The 17,292-nt window shown below is 43.6% G+C and overlaps 1 protein-coding gene across 1 annotated transcript in view; it reads left to right on the plus strand.

The window, feature by feature from the left end:
* The window catches only part of LOC126210507 (open rectifier potassium channel protein 1), a 315,501-nt gene that overhangs the window by 204,590 nt on the left and 93,619 nt on the right, over nt 1–17,292 (plus strand). Inside the window, exon 3 of the mRNA XM_049939751.1 lies at nt 6,389–6,571. Coding sequence (XP_049795708.1) covers nt 6,389–6,571 — 183 coding nt within the window. The remainder of the gene's footprint in view (nt 1–6,388; nt 6,572–17,292) is intronic.

A 17,292-nucleotide genomic window follows, 5' to 3' on the forward strand; every position in this document is an offset into this window, starting at 1 on the left:
GTTCAAAGTGTCGTCAATGGGAACAAGAAGTGACCGAGACGTGTAACCAATGGCACCCCATACCATCACGCCGGGTGATACGCCAGTATGGCGATGACGAATACACGCTTCTAATGTGCGTACACCGCGATGTCGCCAAACACAGATGCGACCATCATGATGCTATAAACAGAACCTGGATTCATCTGAATAAATGACGTTTTGCCATTCGTGCCTCAGGTTCGTCGTTGACTACACCATCGCAGGCGCTCCTGTCTGTGATGCAGCGTCAAGGGTAACCGCAGCCACGGTCTCCGAGCTGATAGTCCATGCTGCTGCAAACGTCGTTGAACTGTTCGTGCACATGGTTGTTGTCTTGCAAACGTCCCCATCTGTTGACTCAGGGATCGAGACGTGGCTGCATGATCCGTTACAGCTATGCGGATAAGATGCCTGTCATCTCGACTGCTAGTGATACGAGGTCGTTGTGATCCAGCACGGCGTTCCGTATTACCCTCCTGAACCCACCGATTCCATATTCTGCTAACAGTCATTGGATCTCGACCAACGCGAGCAGCAATGTCACGAGACGATAAACCGCAATTGCGATAGGCTACAAAGCGACCTTTATCAAAGTCGGAAACGTGATGGTACGCATTTCTCTTCCTTATACGAGGCATCACAACAACGTTTCACCAGCCAACGCCGGTCAACTGCTGTTTGTGTATGAGAAATCGGTTGTAATCTTTCCTCGTGTCAGCACGTTGTAGATGTCGCCACCGGCGCCAACCTTGTGTGAATGCTCTGACAAGCTAATCATTTGGATATCACAGCATGTTCTTCCTGTCGGTTAAATTTCGCGCCTGTATCACATCATCTTCGTGGTGTAGCAATTTTAATGGCCAGTAGTGTACTTTCCCTACTGCTTCACATGCGCACAACACCACCAGGTGGCTATCCGTACTCTGGTAGGCAGTACTGTTTTGGATCATCATTAGTTTGCAGACTGCATGTAGATACACAGCGCGTCTCAGTAATGTTGTGACAAACTTAGAGGGGTTATAGACGGTGTCTTCAGGACCAAATCGAGAATAGGAACCTGTGTCTGAAACCATCATACAACGCCGTTACAGAAAGTCGAAGTTACAGGTGACAGCGCCTGCCAATAGGTCAGCCCTTCAGCAGCAAACATTATTTTGTGTGCTGACAGACCGTAGGTGCAGCGTTTCGCAGTGTTGTTTGTTACTGATTGCCACGATCGCAAGTGGAGACGACCGTGCCAGCTGTTGCATAGACATGCCTTGTCTCCTATGGACACAATGTACTGTTGACTTGGTGGGTTCCCATCAGGAGTTTATTTTTCTCCACTGTACGTAAGAACAGTGGAGATTTTACAGTGTTCCAGGAGAAAAATAAAATGCAGATGGAAACTCTTCTCCGAATCCTCCATCTACCAAGGGAACAGAACATCGCATTCATAGGAGTCTGCACAGCAGCTAGCTCCATCTTCTCCACTCACTGAATAACACACAACATTGCGAGACGTTCCACCTAGGATCTGTCAGTGTACAGAGTCATGTTTGGTGCCGAAGGGGTAGTCTATTGGCAGGCGCCAGCACCTATAATTTCTACGCTACGTAGCATCGTTGGATAAAGTTTCTGGACATGGGCTCCTCGATTTGTTCCCGGAGGCACCCTCTAAAACCTATCGACGTTTGTTGCATTATTTCTGGGACACCCTGTAGATGCACGCTGCCCTGCACAAGTTTGGAAACACCATGCTGCGTATTACTACGGAACAAGATGGAAGTGACGTATGTGAGTTATTGGTTAGAATACGGAATAGCAAGCTCAAATAACGGTTAATAATGTCACGAACAGTATTGTACACTTAATTATTGTACATATACATACATATTGGAACATACTAGTATTGCTCCGTTTGATGTAAGCCGACGTTACCTGTCCAAGCAGTTCTACCAAACACACCAGGTGGCGCGAGTAGACCACATGGCTATGTAGAGGTACGATTTTTTCATATCTGCTCACTCGTAGTTGCGTTTACATAAAGATATAACACGCTGCGAAAGTAATTGAAAATGGCCCCAAAGTGCCAGATTCCTTATGAATCGCGGGTAATGATAATCACTTTGCACCAAGAAGGCAACAGTGTCCGACAAATAGCAAAGCAACTGATGATTTCCATCAGCGGAGTTGTCAAAACCATACACCGGCATCGAGAAAAAGGCTCCTATGGAGATCGTCCTCGCTCAGGAGCAGCCAGGAAAAGTATTTGGTAGTGACCAGTAAACGTAACAGATTAAAAACTGTCCGTGAATTGACTGCTGAAGTAAACGCAACGAGGGATACACCGGTGAGTGAGTCAACAGTGAGACGACGCCTGGCAGACAACAACCTCCGAGATTATGTAGCAACAAGGAAACCATTGTTGCGCCCTGTTAACAAGAAGAAAAAAGGCTTCAGTGGGCTAAGGCACGCCAACATGGGACAGTGGGGGATTGGGAAAGAGTCTTTTTACTGATGAATCCGAGTTGGAAATATTTGGAAGTAAACGCCGTCAATTTGTGCTCCGTTAACCCCGTGAACGCTTGAATCCTCAGTGCGTAATTCCAACTCCCAGGGGAAGGTCCATACGGTGATCGTTGGCGCATTACTCACTCGGAGAGATGTCGGCATGAATCCTTAAGTACTGAATAGCGACGTAGTTTCTGTGTTAAACCGTCAATGTGAGGGTGCGAGGGATACAGTAAACCGGCTGTGGTGCAGCGGAAAAAGATGTATGACTCCCAGGAGAAATTCCATACGTTGACCTTAGGCGCATTACTCGCTCGAGAAGTCGGCTTTTTTTTTAGTTTTATTATTTAGTATTGAGTTTTGAGTAGTGACGCTATTTCTGTGTTAAATCGTCAATCTGAGGATGCGACGGATACACTAAAATGGCAGTGGTGCAATGGGAATGAGCTACATGACTTCCATGAGAAGCTCCATACGTTGGCCGTATTCACGTTACTCGCTCAGAAGTCAGCATCGATCTTGTAGAACTGAATAGCGACGCAATTTTTGTGTTAAATCGTCAATGTTAGCGTGTGATGGATACAGCAAACTGGTAGTGGTGCACCGGGAAAAAACTCTCAGGAAGACTTCCATTCGTTAACCTTAGGTGCGTTACTCGCTCGGGGATAAGACGGCACTTTTTAGTATTATTATTTAGTATTGAATAGCGACCCAATTTCTGTGTTAATCCACCAATGTGACAGTGCGAGGGATACAGTAACTGGCAGTGGTGCACCAGCAAAAAGCTGCAAGCTTCTGTGATGGTATGGGGATCCTTTGGAGGGAATAAAGTAGGAGATTTGGTGAAAATAGATGGAAAACTGAACCGTAAGAGTTATCATGCCACTCTCCAGCGACATGCTAAGACATCTGGTTTGCGTCTGATTGGGAAAGGGTTTGTCTTGCAACAAGACAACGACCCGAAACATACGTCTCGCTTGTGTCAGAGCTATGTGAAGTATCTAGAGGTTCGTAAAATATTGGAAAACATGGAATGGCCGACCCAAAACCCCTGATTGTAACCTAATCGAGCTGCTATGGGATGAATTGGGTCCGAAAACTGGAAATCATGAGTGGGTCACAATTGTGGGAGGTCCTGCAGCAAGAATGGAGATTAATTCCAACTGAAACCTTGGCAAAACTGACGCAGCTGTGACGGCACGTCACATAAATGGACATTTGGAGAAAGGGAAAGGAAGTTTTTGTTATGAGACGTGTGAATTATAAATTATTTCAAGACTGTGTACGTGTGCGCGATGTATAACAAATAGCAAAGAACGTAAGTTGTTATTATCAAAACACAAATATCGATGTAATTAACAAAACAGTTTTTTTGGTATAATCTCTGTGTAACATAGGCCATGAAGATCAGAGACAATGCTTTGATTGAACTATCAAAATGGCTCTGAGCACTATGGGGCTTAACTGCTGAGGTCATCAATCCCCTAGAACTTAGAACTACTTAAACGTATCTAACCTAAGGACATCACACACATCCATGACCGAGGCAGGATTGGAACCTGCGACCGCCAGACTGTAGCGCCTAGAACCGCTCGGCCACCTCGGCAGGCCGATTGGACTATCTCTCCTGTTTTGTTTCGTCTAGCGGTAGGCCGCCATTGTAGTGCTGTCTGATACTTAACGTAAGTTTTATCTGTAGTTTTGAAAAATACAATAGAAATTGTTATTGGAAAGTGTGTATTATTGACTTAGTTGCCAACGCGCATGACCGCAACCATTAATTATAATTAATAAATTTTTTACAGAACTTCATAGTGCAGGGAGCTCATCTCCCCTAGCAGGATTTAGTCGGCCATTACGCTGACTGTATTATTTAATTAAAATTTCATATCATAATATTAAATGTAAATGCGAGAGACTTCTCAATTTTAATCTTTCACTAATTTCGAAGTTAAAAATAATTTCAGTTACCAAAATTCAGACCACTGAATGTGTTCAGTATGTTTCATTTTGGCCGCCTAACGGCAGACCAGATTCTCTCCAGTTTTGCCTCGCAAATAAGGAATAAGAAATTTTGAAAATTATTACATTCCGCAATATCTCAGTTAATCGTTATGTAATTTGTTACTTGGTACATCAATAACCAGTAGCCCCTGAGACCCATATTAATAATTACAGTTTGCGTAAGAATACGCATATTTCCTTTTTTAAATAGCAGCGCTCACGTAAACTATTTATTAGAAGGCGGTGAGTCGCGCGCTGTGTGTAAAAAATATTATATCGTACGCACTTCGGGGCAGCAGATGTCGCGGTATAAGTTAATTAAGAGTCTCATGCTCGCCCACAATATTTAAAGCCACCCGAACCAAAATCATAAAATATATAATTATAAAAATAAAAATATACACTTATACCGTGATACAGCCCATGCCGAGAGTGTGCAAGGGAGTGATGAAAACAAAGGGTGGCTATTTTGAGGAATCGAAAATTTAATTGTTGCATCTTCCTGTGTATTATTTGAGCTTAATAAACATTTGGAAAACAACAAAATGCATTCCACAATGAGATTTTCACTCTGCAGCGGAGTGTGCGCTGATATGAAACTTCCTGGCAGATTAAAATTGTGTGCCGGACCGAGACTCGAACTCGGGACCTTTGCCTTTCGCGGGCAAGTGCTCTTCCAAGATTTTTTTATTATTATTCCACAAAAACAGTAACAAAAATGGCTACAATGAAATGACATAAATAAGGTGACAGGTAATTGCAGTCATAAATTACAGCATTCAACGAATGAGTCTTGAGCAGTAGCACACATTTAGCACCTTCACTGTCACCTTCAACTGGTGGCAGATCATCATGCACATTTTCTTCTTCTGCAGCCTGAGGTTCCTCATCGTCATTTCCCAGACCCAAATTAATCATTCAGTAAATCCTTGATGTCTGTTCCTTCCAGGGTAAATTACTTGGACGGAAGAGCAGTCCCGAACAGCGACATCGCAAAATACTTCACTGCCTTGTTATTTTTGTCAGTTCCAGTTCCTAACCTATACCCATTCTGTTGAAGACAATTCGGAGCGTGTTGCCATATTTCTTATTGTGATTCTGATATTTAAGTATTTTCTCGAATTCATTTTCCATATACGCCTTGTATTCAATATGTTCATCGCTCCCAATATTGTTAAAAACATAACTTCTATATTTGCCCATTAACCAAATCACTGCCCAATTTTTTGCCTGAGGATAGTAACTTTCCTCTGGTCTGAAGAACCAAGCACGAGTCACGCCCCGTCCTCACAGCTTTACTTCTGCCAGTATCTCGTCTCCTACCTTCCAAACTTTACAGAAGCTCTCCTGCGAACCTTGCAGAACTAGCACTCCTGAAAGAAAGGATATTGCGGAGACATGGCTTAACCACGGCCTAGGGGATGTTTCCAGAATGAGATTTTTCACTCTGCAGCGGAGTGTGCGCTGATATGAAACTTCCTGGCAGATTAAAACTGTGTGCCGGACGGAGACTCGAACTCGGGACCTTTGCCTTTCGCGGGCAAGTGCTCTTCCACAGGAGAGCTTCCGTAAAGTTTGGAAGGTAGGAGGCGAGGTACTGGCAGAAGTAAAGCTGTGAGGATGGGGCGTGAGTCGTGCTTGGGTAGCTCAGTTGGAAGAACACTTGCCCGCGAAAGGTAAGGGCCCGAGTTCGAGTCTCGGTTCGCCACACAGTTTTAATCTGCCAGGAAGTTTCAGCAAAATGTATTTTCTTTGCACTGTCTATAATTACTAGGTGTTTCCAAGCTTATGGAGGGCAGTGTAAACAGGTCTTCTCTACTGCAGTGGGAATGATCAGGAAGTATGGTGAAGGTCTGCTGTGGTGTTGCAGACATGGTGGACCACTACTACTGGCCGCAGAACAAGACGGCGCAGCGGCTGTTCCTGGAGGACCTGTCCGACTTCTGCGGGCGCGACATGACGGACCCTCCCCCGGAGGACAGCAGTCCGGAGCCCAAGAAGTGGACCTTCTACAACTCCTTCTTCTTCGTGGTCACCGTCGTCAGCACAATAGGTACGTCCCGTGGCCAGCAAAGCGCTTAACCCCTGCCACAGCAAATCAGTCCGACGGCTATAATTACACAACTGGCCATTAAAATTGCTACACCACGAAGATGACGTGCTGCAGACGCGAATATTAACCGACAGGAAGAAGATGCTGTGATTTGCAAATGATTAGCTTTTCAGAGCATTCACACAAGGTGGGCGCCGGTGGCGACGCCTACAACGAGCTGACATGAGGAAAGTTTCCAACCGATTTCTCATACACAAACAGCAGCAGTTGACCGGCGTTGCCTGGTGAAACGTTGTTGTGATGCCTCTTGTAAGGAGGAGAAATGCGTACCATCACGTTTCCCACTTTGATAAAGATCGGATTGTAGCCTATCGCGACTGCGGTATGTCGTATCGCGACATTGCTGCTCGCGTTGGTCGTCATCCAACGACTGTTAGCAGAATATGGAATCGGTGGGTTCAGGAGGGTAATACGGAACGCCGTGCAGGATCCCAACGGCCTCGTACACTAGCAGTCGAGATGACAGGCATCTTATCCGCATGGCTGTAACGGATCGTACAGCCACGTCTCGATCCCTGAGTCAACACATGGGGACGTTTGCAAGACAACAACTATCTGCACGAACAGTTCGGCGACGTTTGTAGCAGCATGGACGATCAGCTCGGAGACCATGGCTGCGGTTACCCTTGACGCTGCATCACAGACAGGAGCGCCTGCGATGGTGTACTCAACGACGATCCTGGGTGCACGAATGGCAAAACATCATTTTTTCGGATGAATCCAGGTTCTGTTTATAGCATCATGATGGTCGCATCTGTGTTTGGCGACATCGCGGGGAACGCACATTGGAAGCGTGTGTTCGTCATCGCCATACTGGCGTATCACGCGGCGTGATGGTATGGGGTGCCATTGGTTACACTTCTCGGTCACCTCTTGTTCGCATTGACGGCACTTTGAACAGTGGACGTTACATTTCAGATGTGTTACGACCCGTGGCTCTACCCTTCATTCGATCCCTGCGAAACCCTACATTTCAGCAGGATAATGCACGACCGCATGTTGCAGGTCAAGTACGGTCCTTTCTGGATACAGAAAATGTTCGACTGCTGCCCTGTCCAGCACATTCTCCAGATCTCGCACCAATTGAAAACGTATGGTCAATGGTGGCCGAGCAACTGGCTCGACACAATACGCCAGTCACTTCTCTTGATGAACTGTGGTATCGTGTTGAAGCTGCATGGGCAACTGTACCTGTGCACGCCGTCCAAGCTCTGTTTGACTCAACGCCGAAGCGTATCAAGGCCGTTATTACGGCCAGAGGTGGTTGTTCTGGGTACTGATTTCTCAGGATCTATGCACCCAAATTGCGTGAAAATGTAATCACATATCAGTTCATGTATAATATATTTGTCCAATGAATACCCGTTTATCATCTGCATTTCTTCTTGGTGTCGCAATTTAAAGGCCAGTAGGGTAATTGTTTTTCTGTCGGCGATCTTTCTTTTTCATTCTCCTTGAATGTTCGTGTTCATTCAGTATTACGAAGACTAAGTCCCTTCACAAATCTCTCACGATTTAACTTCGTCGCAGATGTCCGTACCCCGTTATCTTGCTAACGGTATATATGGCTTTGCTTTAGTATGACTTCCGAATAATGCCTCTATATCGCAAAACTTTCAAACTTCCGATTAGCTTAAAACAATCTAGTAGCGCTGACATGCACGCTACAATCGCAATAGTACTAGAGGGCGACTAGATAGCAGCTGAAGATAACATTTCCATTTCCGAGCTGCGCTGTAGTCACATCGAACTCCCTTTTAGATGCGGCTACAACTCTCTTCTATGGTAAATGTTATCTGTGGCCAGTTTACCATCTGGGCTTTAACCTTCGTTATTAATTATTTTGCAATTCTTTCTTCGATGTTTTTGTTGCTTATCTTATCAGATTCTTTCATTCAATTTCATGATAAATATTGTTCACATGACATTCCTGTTGATCAACTTATCACGAGTATAAAATTTGTCGTCAGTAGCTGCCGTCACTGTCAGGATGACTAACTTTCCTACATCTTTTACAGCAAGGGGTTGTTTATTAGGGTTTCTGTAATTGGGGTGTTACTCCATCCCCAGATTTGAAGCACCCTGTGGCTGCAGTCTACGAAGCGAGCGGCAGGCACGTGAAGTCACGGTTGTTCACTTCACTTAACCGTTCGCTGCATCACCGATTACAGCCATATGGTACGGTAGATCTGTAGATGGCCAACATAAAGGCCGAAATTGGTTATCATTTTTAAATAAATGATTATTGCGATACTGACTGTTTCACTAATTCATAGGCTGGAGACTTCTTGTGGCCTCAATTCAGAATAAAACCTGCAGCTTTCGACGATATCCACCGTCGTCTTCGTCAGAAGCAACTAACTATCAAAACGGCTGCATTGGTGGCCTTATATAGCTCAAAGACGGCTCTTCGCCCTGTATTCAATGCCAGACGTCTATTAGTCCAATCAAATTGCAGAAATACCTTGCAAAAGGTGGGGTAGAAGAGATTATTTTTTCAACTCGTTCATATGGTTGGAAATATTAGAAAACCTAGTTTTGCCAACAAAATTTCGCTTGGGAAAACTTTCTGCAGTCAAAAAACTTGGAAAATTTCGGCTTTTTTCCGTTTTTTCAAAATATCTCAGTTTCATTTGCTCCTATCGCTTTAACGTCTAATTTTCTTCCTTAAAGAGCACAAAATTCTCTACAAATTTTATTCTTGCCATTTTTTTCTACTCCCAATATCTAAGGCGCTACAGCGCCTCAAAAAATACCATTTTTTCAAATTTCTAGCATAGTGGCAAGATACCTTATTTTTGAATACTATTTTTTCAGTTTCTGTTGTGTAGTATAAATACATTATACATCATGTTATATGTTGGAATTTACCACCTCACTTTCAAGTATTCAATTTCTCTGTATGCAACTTGAGGATTGCTGGGCACCCAACAATTGTGATTCTTACATCACTACTTGGAAGTTCACTATGGGCCACCTCAGCCCTGGTATTTGTAAAACTATAAATATAAAAATACATCATTAAGAGAGACACACACACACACATACACACACACACACACACACACACACACACAAAATAAATTTTCTCAGGAAACTGAATTATTATTAGCTACAATAGACAACCTAATTATGTAGGTAATTATTCTTGTGTATAAAAGCCAGACAGTTGACATTAAAAATAAGTAGCTTTATTACAATTAAAATGCATTGTCAGTTACTAAAAAATGTTGACAGTTCTGGGTGTGTAATACTTGTAATATCGCACATTACCGCACTTGAAACAGATATGAGCATCACTTCCAACGTTATGATGGGCCAGGTTCCTCAGTGTCACCAGAAATACCTTGAGTCACGGATTCAGGGTCTGTACATAGAGTTGATCCCAGATTGACCTCTTCTTTAAACAGCGAGTCAGCCTCAGCAAGTTCGTTGGTTTCGTCAGCGGTTTCCTCAACATCCTCCATAACATCTTCTTCACTGTCTTCATATAAAAATTTTTGCACGTTTTCACAGTTGACCCCAATACATTTCTTGCAAATTGAAGAACATTTCAAACCCGCTTTTCTGCAGGAGCACGCTTCGCCACAGTTCAGCTTGCATGAGCATGAAACAATGTGACGAAGTGCTTCAGGTGCTGGATCTTGGCTCATTATAACGGGTATTGGACCATGGTCACTGTGATTCCAGCCCCATTTCTCAGGAGGTTTCCAGTTTCCCATCCAACTTTGGACTTGTTGGTAAGTCCGCAACGAATGATGTGCAGCATCTAGTGTAGGTGGCAACCGTGCAAGATTCAGTTTGATTTTTGTGGCAGACTTGGCAAATAGCTGGTACCGCAAATGGTCTAGTGTGTGGGAACTGCTGACACCTCCACTATACAATGCGATAGTAACCTGTTTTGTTGCTGTTATTATTTCTTCACGGGTAGCATGTGGTTTATTGAACATGCAAAGCGCTGAGGTTAGGTGTTCATTTATCGCAACAATATTGCAGCACTTAATTTTTCCTTGACCAAAAAAGCGGATGTTGTATCACATCCGCTAAAGGCGTGAGTGAACAGAATATATTCACTGTCAAACTTGTAAGATGCAGTGGAAAACCACTTGTCTTATGCATTTCCTCTTCCTGGCTTTAAGAAAAATAAGTTTTCAATGCCTTGCCCCAAACCGGTCATGAGCACAAGCAGGTCAACATCTTCTCGTACAATGACAACACTTCCAAAATCTTTGGTTCTTGAAATGACAGATGTTACAATCATAACGTCAGCATCTTCTTGTGGCTGGTGCACTTCAACGCTACACTCCAGAAATTCCTTTTTAAGAAGTGTGATCAAACGCATCTTGTTTCGTTTGTTGTACAAGAACTTGTCCTGAGGGACTTGGTTCACCATCTCTGATTCAACCACAACGTCAACCGAAGAATGTTTTTTGGACCTGCGAATCCTCTCAGCACTCTTTGTGCTACATTTGTCTCCCTCACATGGATACCCATCAAATACAATAGCAAATTGAGATCCAAAATGACGTTGCAGGTAAGAAACATAGCTTTGGGCTATTGACTTGAAGCAAACATTCCGAGTCCAAGTCACTTTGTGGATAAGGTACCCTCCATCAAAATTTCGTTTGGCATATGGCAGTCTTAACTGCTTGGTCAAAAAGTCATCAGAATTCCATTTTGCACATGAGAAGCATTTATCTTTGAACTTGAACTGACCTTTTCCCTGCGACCGACGTAGCACGCCTGTTGGTTCCTGAGGATGTCGAAGGCTAGCTGCTATCATTCTCTCATTAATGTACTTCTTGTAACATCATCACTTCACTGAGCGTTTTCAAAAAAACGGGTGTGAGCAGACTCCCTGCGTTTAGCACTACAATCGATAAGTGTGCTCAGTCCTTTCTTTTTCACATTGCGTCCACCACTCACCACAGTTTTTTCGCAAATGAAACACAAATTCATGTCAGACATACTCATTTTCAGCACCACAACATATTCTGAATGGAAGCGACTCCAAACTATAGGACCCTTATTGTTGTGTGCTAATAGCTGTCAGCGCGCTGTGAACAATCACTAGAGATAATTGCCTTCCGCCCGCCAAAGAATAAATACGCTTTTGTCCGCTAAAGAACAATTCCTACATACTTTTTCTTATAACTGATCATTAACGTCAATCAACTGTAGAAAATGTACGGCACCTGCATGCAATCGTATTACATATCGTAGCACAAATAAACTTCACGCAATCCGACGTGAATGCGTTCGTAGTTACTGAATATGATGCTGTTTGTCCTGGCCCTGCAGCAGAGTGAGATGGTAAATTCCAATGAATAACATGATGAGCAATATGTTTATACCACACAAATAGAAACTGAAATAGTGATAAAAAATTAGGTAATTTGCCACTTTGGTCGAAATTTGAAAAATTGGTATTTTTTGGCGCGCTGTAGCGCCTTAGATATTGGGAGTAGAAAAAATGGTAAATATCAAATTTGTAGAGAATTTTGTGCTCTTTAAAAAAGAAAATAGACGTCAAAGCGATAGGAGCAAATGAAACTTAGATATTTTGAAAAAACTGAAAAAAGTCCGAAATTTTCGAAGTTTTTTGACTGCAGAAAGTTTTCCCAGTAGAAATTTTGTTGGCAAAACTTGGTTTTCTGACATTTCCAACAATATGAACGAGTTAAAAAAATAAAATCTTCTACCCCACCTTTTGCAAGGTACAGGCTTTTTTTCTGAAAGTTTCACTGGACTATATAACAGTTTCCACAGCGAAACTTTGTCTCGAAACCTGGCAGAAAATCCAGAGAGATTCTGGTCGTATGTGAATTATGTTAGAGGCAGGAAACAATCAATGCCTTCTCTGCGGGATAACAATGGAGATACTATCAAAGACAGTGCTGCCAGAGCAGAGTTACTAAACAAAACCTTCCGAAATGCCTTCACAAAAGAAGACGAAGTAAATATTCCACAATTCTAATCGAGAACAGCTGCCAACATGACTAAAGTAGAAGTAAATATCTTCAGAGTAGTGAAACAGCTCAAATCACTTAATAAAAGCAAGTCTTCTAGTTCGGATTGTATACTGATTAGGTTCTTAACAATCATATACGACCGTTCGCTGACGCAAGATCCGTACCCAAATACTGGAAAGTTGCACAGGTCACACCAATATTCAAGAAAGGTAGTAGGAGTAATCCACTAAATTACAGGCCCATATCGTTAACGTCTATATGCAGCAGGATTTTTGAACATATATTGTGTTCGAACATTATGAATTACCTCGAAGGAAATGATCTATTGACACACAGTCAGCAGGGGTTTAGAAAACATCGTTCCTGTGAAACACAACTAGCTGTTTATTCACATGAAGTGCTGAGTGCTATTGACAAGGGATTTCAGATCGATTCCGTATTTCTGGATTTCCGGGAGGCTTTTGACAGTGTACCACACAAGCGGCTCGTAGTAAAATAGCGTGCTTCTGGAATATCGTCTCAGTTATGTGACTGGATTTATGATTTCCTGTCAGAGAGGTCACAATTCGTAGTAATTGACGGAAAGTCATAGAGTAAAATAGAAGTGATTCCAGGTGTTCCCCGAGGTAGTGTTATAGGCCCTTTGCTGTTCCTTATCTATGTAAACGATTTGGGAGACAATCTGAGCAGACGTCTTCGGTTGTTTGCAGATGACGCTGCCGTTTATCGACTAATAAAGCCATCAGAAGATCAAAACAAACTTCAAAACGATTTAGAAAAAATATCTGAATGGTGCGAAAAGTGGCAGTGGACCCTAAATAATGAAAAGTGTGAGGTAATCCACATGAGTTCTAAAAGGAACTCGTTAAACTTCGGTTACACGATAAATGAGTCTAATCTAAAAGCTGTAAATTCAACTAAATACCTAGGTAATACAATTACGAACAACTTAAATTGGAAAGAACACACAGAAAATGTTGTGGGGGAAGGCTAACCAAAGGCTGCGTTTTATTGGCAGTAACAGACCTACTAAGGAGACGGCCTACACTACTCTTGTCCGTCCTCCTTTAGAATACTGCTGCGCGGTGTGGGGTCTTTACCAGATAGGACTGACGGAGTACATCGAAAAAGTTCAAAGAAAGGCAGCACGTTTTGTATTATCGCGAAATATGAGAGAGTGTGTCACAGAAATGATACAGGATTTGGGCTGGAAATCATTAAAAGAACGGCATTTTTCGTTGCGACGGAGTCTTCTCACAAAATTCCATTCTCCTCCGAATGCGAAAATATTTTGTTGACACTGGCCTACAACGGGCGGAACGATCACCACGATAAAATAAGGGAAATCAGAGCTCGTACGGAAAGATATAGGTGTTCGTTCTTTCCGCGCGCTATACGAGGTTGGAGTAATAGAGAATTGTGAAGGTGGTGCCAGGCACTTAAATGTGATTTGCAGAGTGTCGATGTAGATGTAGATATAAGGCCACGCTGTACATCCGGCGACACACGTTTTTCAGTTACGTCATTTGCTTCGACTATCTGTGCACAACCCGCTAGTTCTTACATCCCCTCCGATGATCTCTGTGGTGTCGTTTGTCAGCTGGTGGTGTCACCACTGATTTTCCCTTCGTCGGGCAGGCAGCTGTGGCCGAGCGATTCTAGGCGCTTCAGTCCGGAATCGCGCTGCTGCTACGGTCGCAGGTTCGAATCCTGTCTCGGGCATGGCTGTGTGTGATTACTTTTAGGTTAGTTAGGTTTAAGTAGTTCTAGGGTACTGATGACCTCAGATGTTAAGTCCTATAGTGCTCAGAGCCATTAGATCAGGACCTCCGTTACTCTATTGCGTATTTTATAGACCTTTCTCCACGTCCCTGTTTTTAGATGTCTTCTCTTCTGTCGATTGAGATTGGCGTGTAGCCGTTTTTAACTGCTCTCTTTGTCTTCGTGTTCCACAGTTCTGACATGGGCGCGTATTACCCTAGTTGTGTTGCGCCCTAAAAGAACACAAAAACCAAAGACGGCTTGTGAGTGAACTTTAGTTACGTCATGCTGCCGCAGATGGTGTGAACGTCTGCGCTAGAGGCGCCACCGTTCCCGCCGTAGCTAAACGTTGCGACGAATATCTCTGGCTCTTCTCTGCCTATACAAGATTCTTTGGCGCTTCTGTGTACTTCGGACTATGCACACGTTCTTCAGCTAGTACTCGGTTGAATAACGGCATCCGTGCATCGTCGAAAGACAATGGTGTAGCATGCTTGGTTCAGAGTCTTCAACGTCTGCCGTTGCTGAGAAGTCCCACTCGAGAGTTACAGTCCCTACTGAGGCGTGGGCACGTCGAACCTGAGTGACTTCAAACAGAAGACGCTCTCCCTTTCCGTCTTGTCCTCTTCCTGATTTCTACTTGTGTGCGTTCTTCGTCTGCAAGCTTGACCCCATTTCGCACAAATGGTCACCAGCTGACATGATCGTCAGCGGTACTTTCCCAGCGTTTCTGTTGCAAACATCCTTGAAGCGAAGGCACGGCCTTCCGGCTGCCTCACAGCCTACTCAAGTTCTCTGCACAGCAGTTTTTTCGGTATTCGCTCAGGATCCATGTGCCTGACGTGTCCCAGCCATCTTAGACGTCGGTGGCTCAGGAGTGCCTGAATGCTGGTTGTGCTTGTCATCTCAATACTTCGGTGTTGGTAGTTATCTTTCCAAGAGATCTGAAGGATCCTCTGGAGACAATGGAGACGAAAGCTGTTCAGTTGAGACTCGTGTATCACAGCTCTAGAGAAGGGTTCCGGTAACACAAGCGTTGTATACTTGTAATTTAGTTGTAGTTGGCAGTCCATTGTTCAACATTGTGTTTTCCTATCTAGCCATCGTAGATGGTGCTTTTGCCACTCTGTTAGTAATCTCATTGTCCACAAACATGTTCCTATATGACAACTGATACGAAGCCATCATACTACTGTTACTCAAGCAATATTGAGGATATTGAGCCCAGTTGCCCATCGTGTGGTTATTGCCACAATATGTTTCGGGACAACGTTATCTGGTTTTCTTCTTTTTAGCACTTCAAATGGGTACTTTTGCCCCGAAACATGGCTGGCCGGGGTGGCCGAGCAGTTCTAGGCGCTACAGTCCGGAACCGCGCGACCGATACGGTCGCAGGTTCGAATCCTGCCTCGGGCATGGATGTGTGTGATGTCCTTAGGTTAGTTAGGTTTAAGTAGTTCTAAGTTCTAGGGGACTGATGACCTCAGAAGTTAAGTCCCATAGTGCTCAGAGTCATTTGAACCAGCCCGAAACATGTTGTGACAATAACCACAAGATAGACAAATGGGCTAAATATCCTCAATAAAGTCGCTACATATTGTGGATGACAAGCTGGTAAAATCATCAGTTAGCTGGGGAGAACTGCCTTCAATGTTGATGGATGGAAGGTTGGTGGTTACCTGCACCATGATCTTAGTCTTTTGGAGGCTGGAGGTCAGACCAAATTTTTCACATGCTTGTGATAATTTGTTAATTAGATTGATTTGATTTGATTAATTTGATTTTAACAGGAGAGCTAAAACAGCTCAGGTCTAACCCGCCACTGCCCGCGCCGAAACTAGGTTTATTGTGCGGTATCGCTGCCTGTATATCTAGTAAAGCCAACCAGTGTCCTTAAATAGTGCAAGGAGTCCCTCTACCAGTTTTTTGTTAGACACAATTTCTTCAGGTCTAGTAGTCTCGAAGATTCTCTTTTACTCTCCAATGCCAAGCATTCGAAGACTAGGTGTGATGCAGTTTCTTCGCCCTCATCACAGATCCTACATTTAGGGTCCTCTTCCGTTATAACCATTGTGTGTAGGTGTTTTTTTTTATGTTCCCATGGCCGGTCATCAGTCCGGTCATGAGTTTGACCTCTTTCCTGTTCAATCCCAGGATTACAGGGCTTCTTTTAAAACATGGCTTGGGCATCATTACCTTACCATGTTTTTGTTTATGGACCTTGGTCCAATATCCTACGTGCTGTTTCCTAAGCCAGTTCCGTAGTTCTAATTTGATCATAGGCTTGGTGATCGTCAAGACAGGTTCCGGTCCAATAAATGGAGTTGTTGCCCCCATCCTAGCCAATTTATCGGCTTGTTCATTGCCACAGATCCCTGAGTGGCCAGGGACCCACACTAGGTACACCCTATTGCTTCCTCCTAGCTCCACCAGAGCCCTGTGGCAATCTGCAACAATCTTAGATCTTGTTGCAGGAGCAAAATGTTAATTAGATACTGCTGCTCATCTTCTGTGTTTGCTACCAGTGTTGGAACGTTTGCATATAACAACTCATGAATAAGAACCGTATTTACTTTGGTCTTGACCTTGAGATGGATAATGTGGAAAATATTTCCATCAGACCTAGCATGTAAATACGCTCCCTCCTCACAGTCTTCAGTGTCAAATCTCAGCAAAAGGAACAGAAGATTCCAAACACCCCTGTTTACACCGCTGTTAACAAAGAATGCTTCTGATGTTTTAGCGTTGGAACAGACTGATGCTTGGGTTCTCTCATGGAAAGAGTTATTTGTAGTGGATTTGGTGGGAATCCAGTTTTCTGAAGCAGAAGACCTCATGAAATTAAAAAGTCATAAAAAGAATATAGAGTGGCCTCTGCCTCTCTTGCAGCTGTCGGTTGAATACACTAGGCCCAACAGCGGCCTCTTA

Source organism: Schistocerca nitens, chromosome 10 (genome assembly GCF_023898315.1).
Source record: "Schistocerca nitens isolate TAMUIC-IGC-003100 chromosome 10, iqSchNite1.1, whole genome shotgun sequence".
Lineage (NCBI taxonomy): Eukaryota > Metazoa > Arthropoda > Insecta > Orthoptera > Acrididae > Schistocerca > Schistocerca nitens.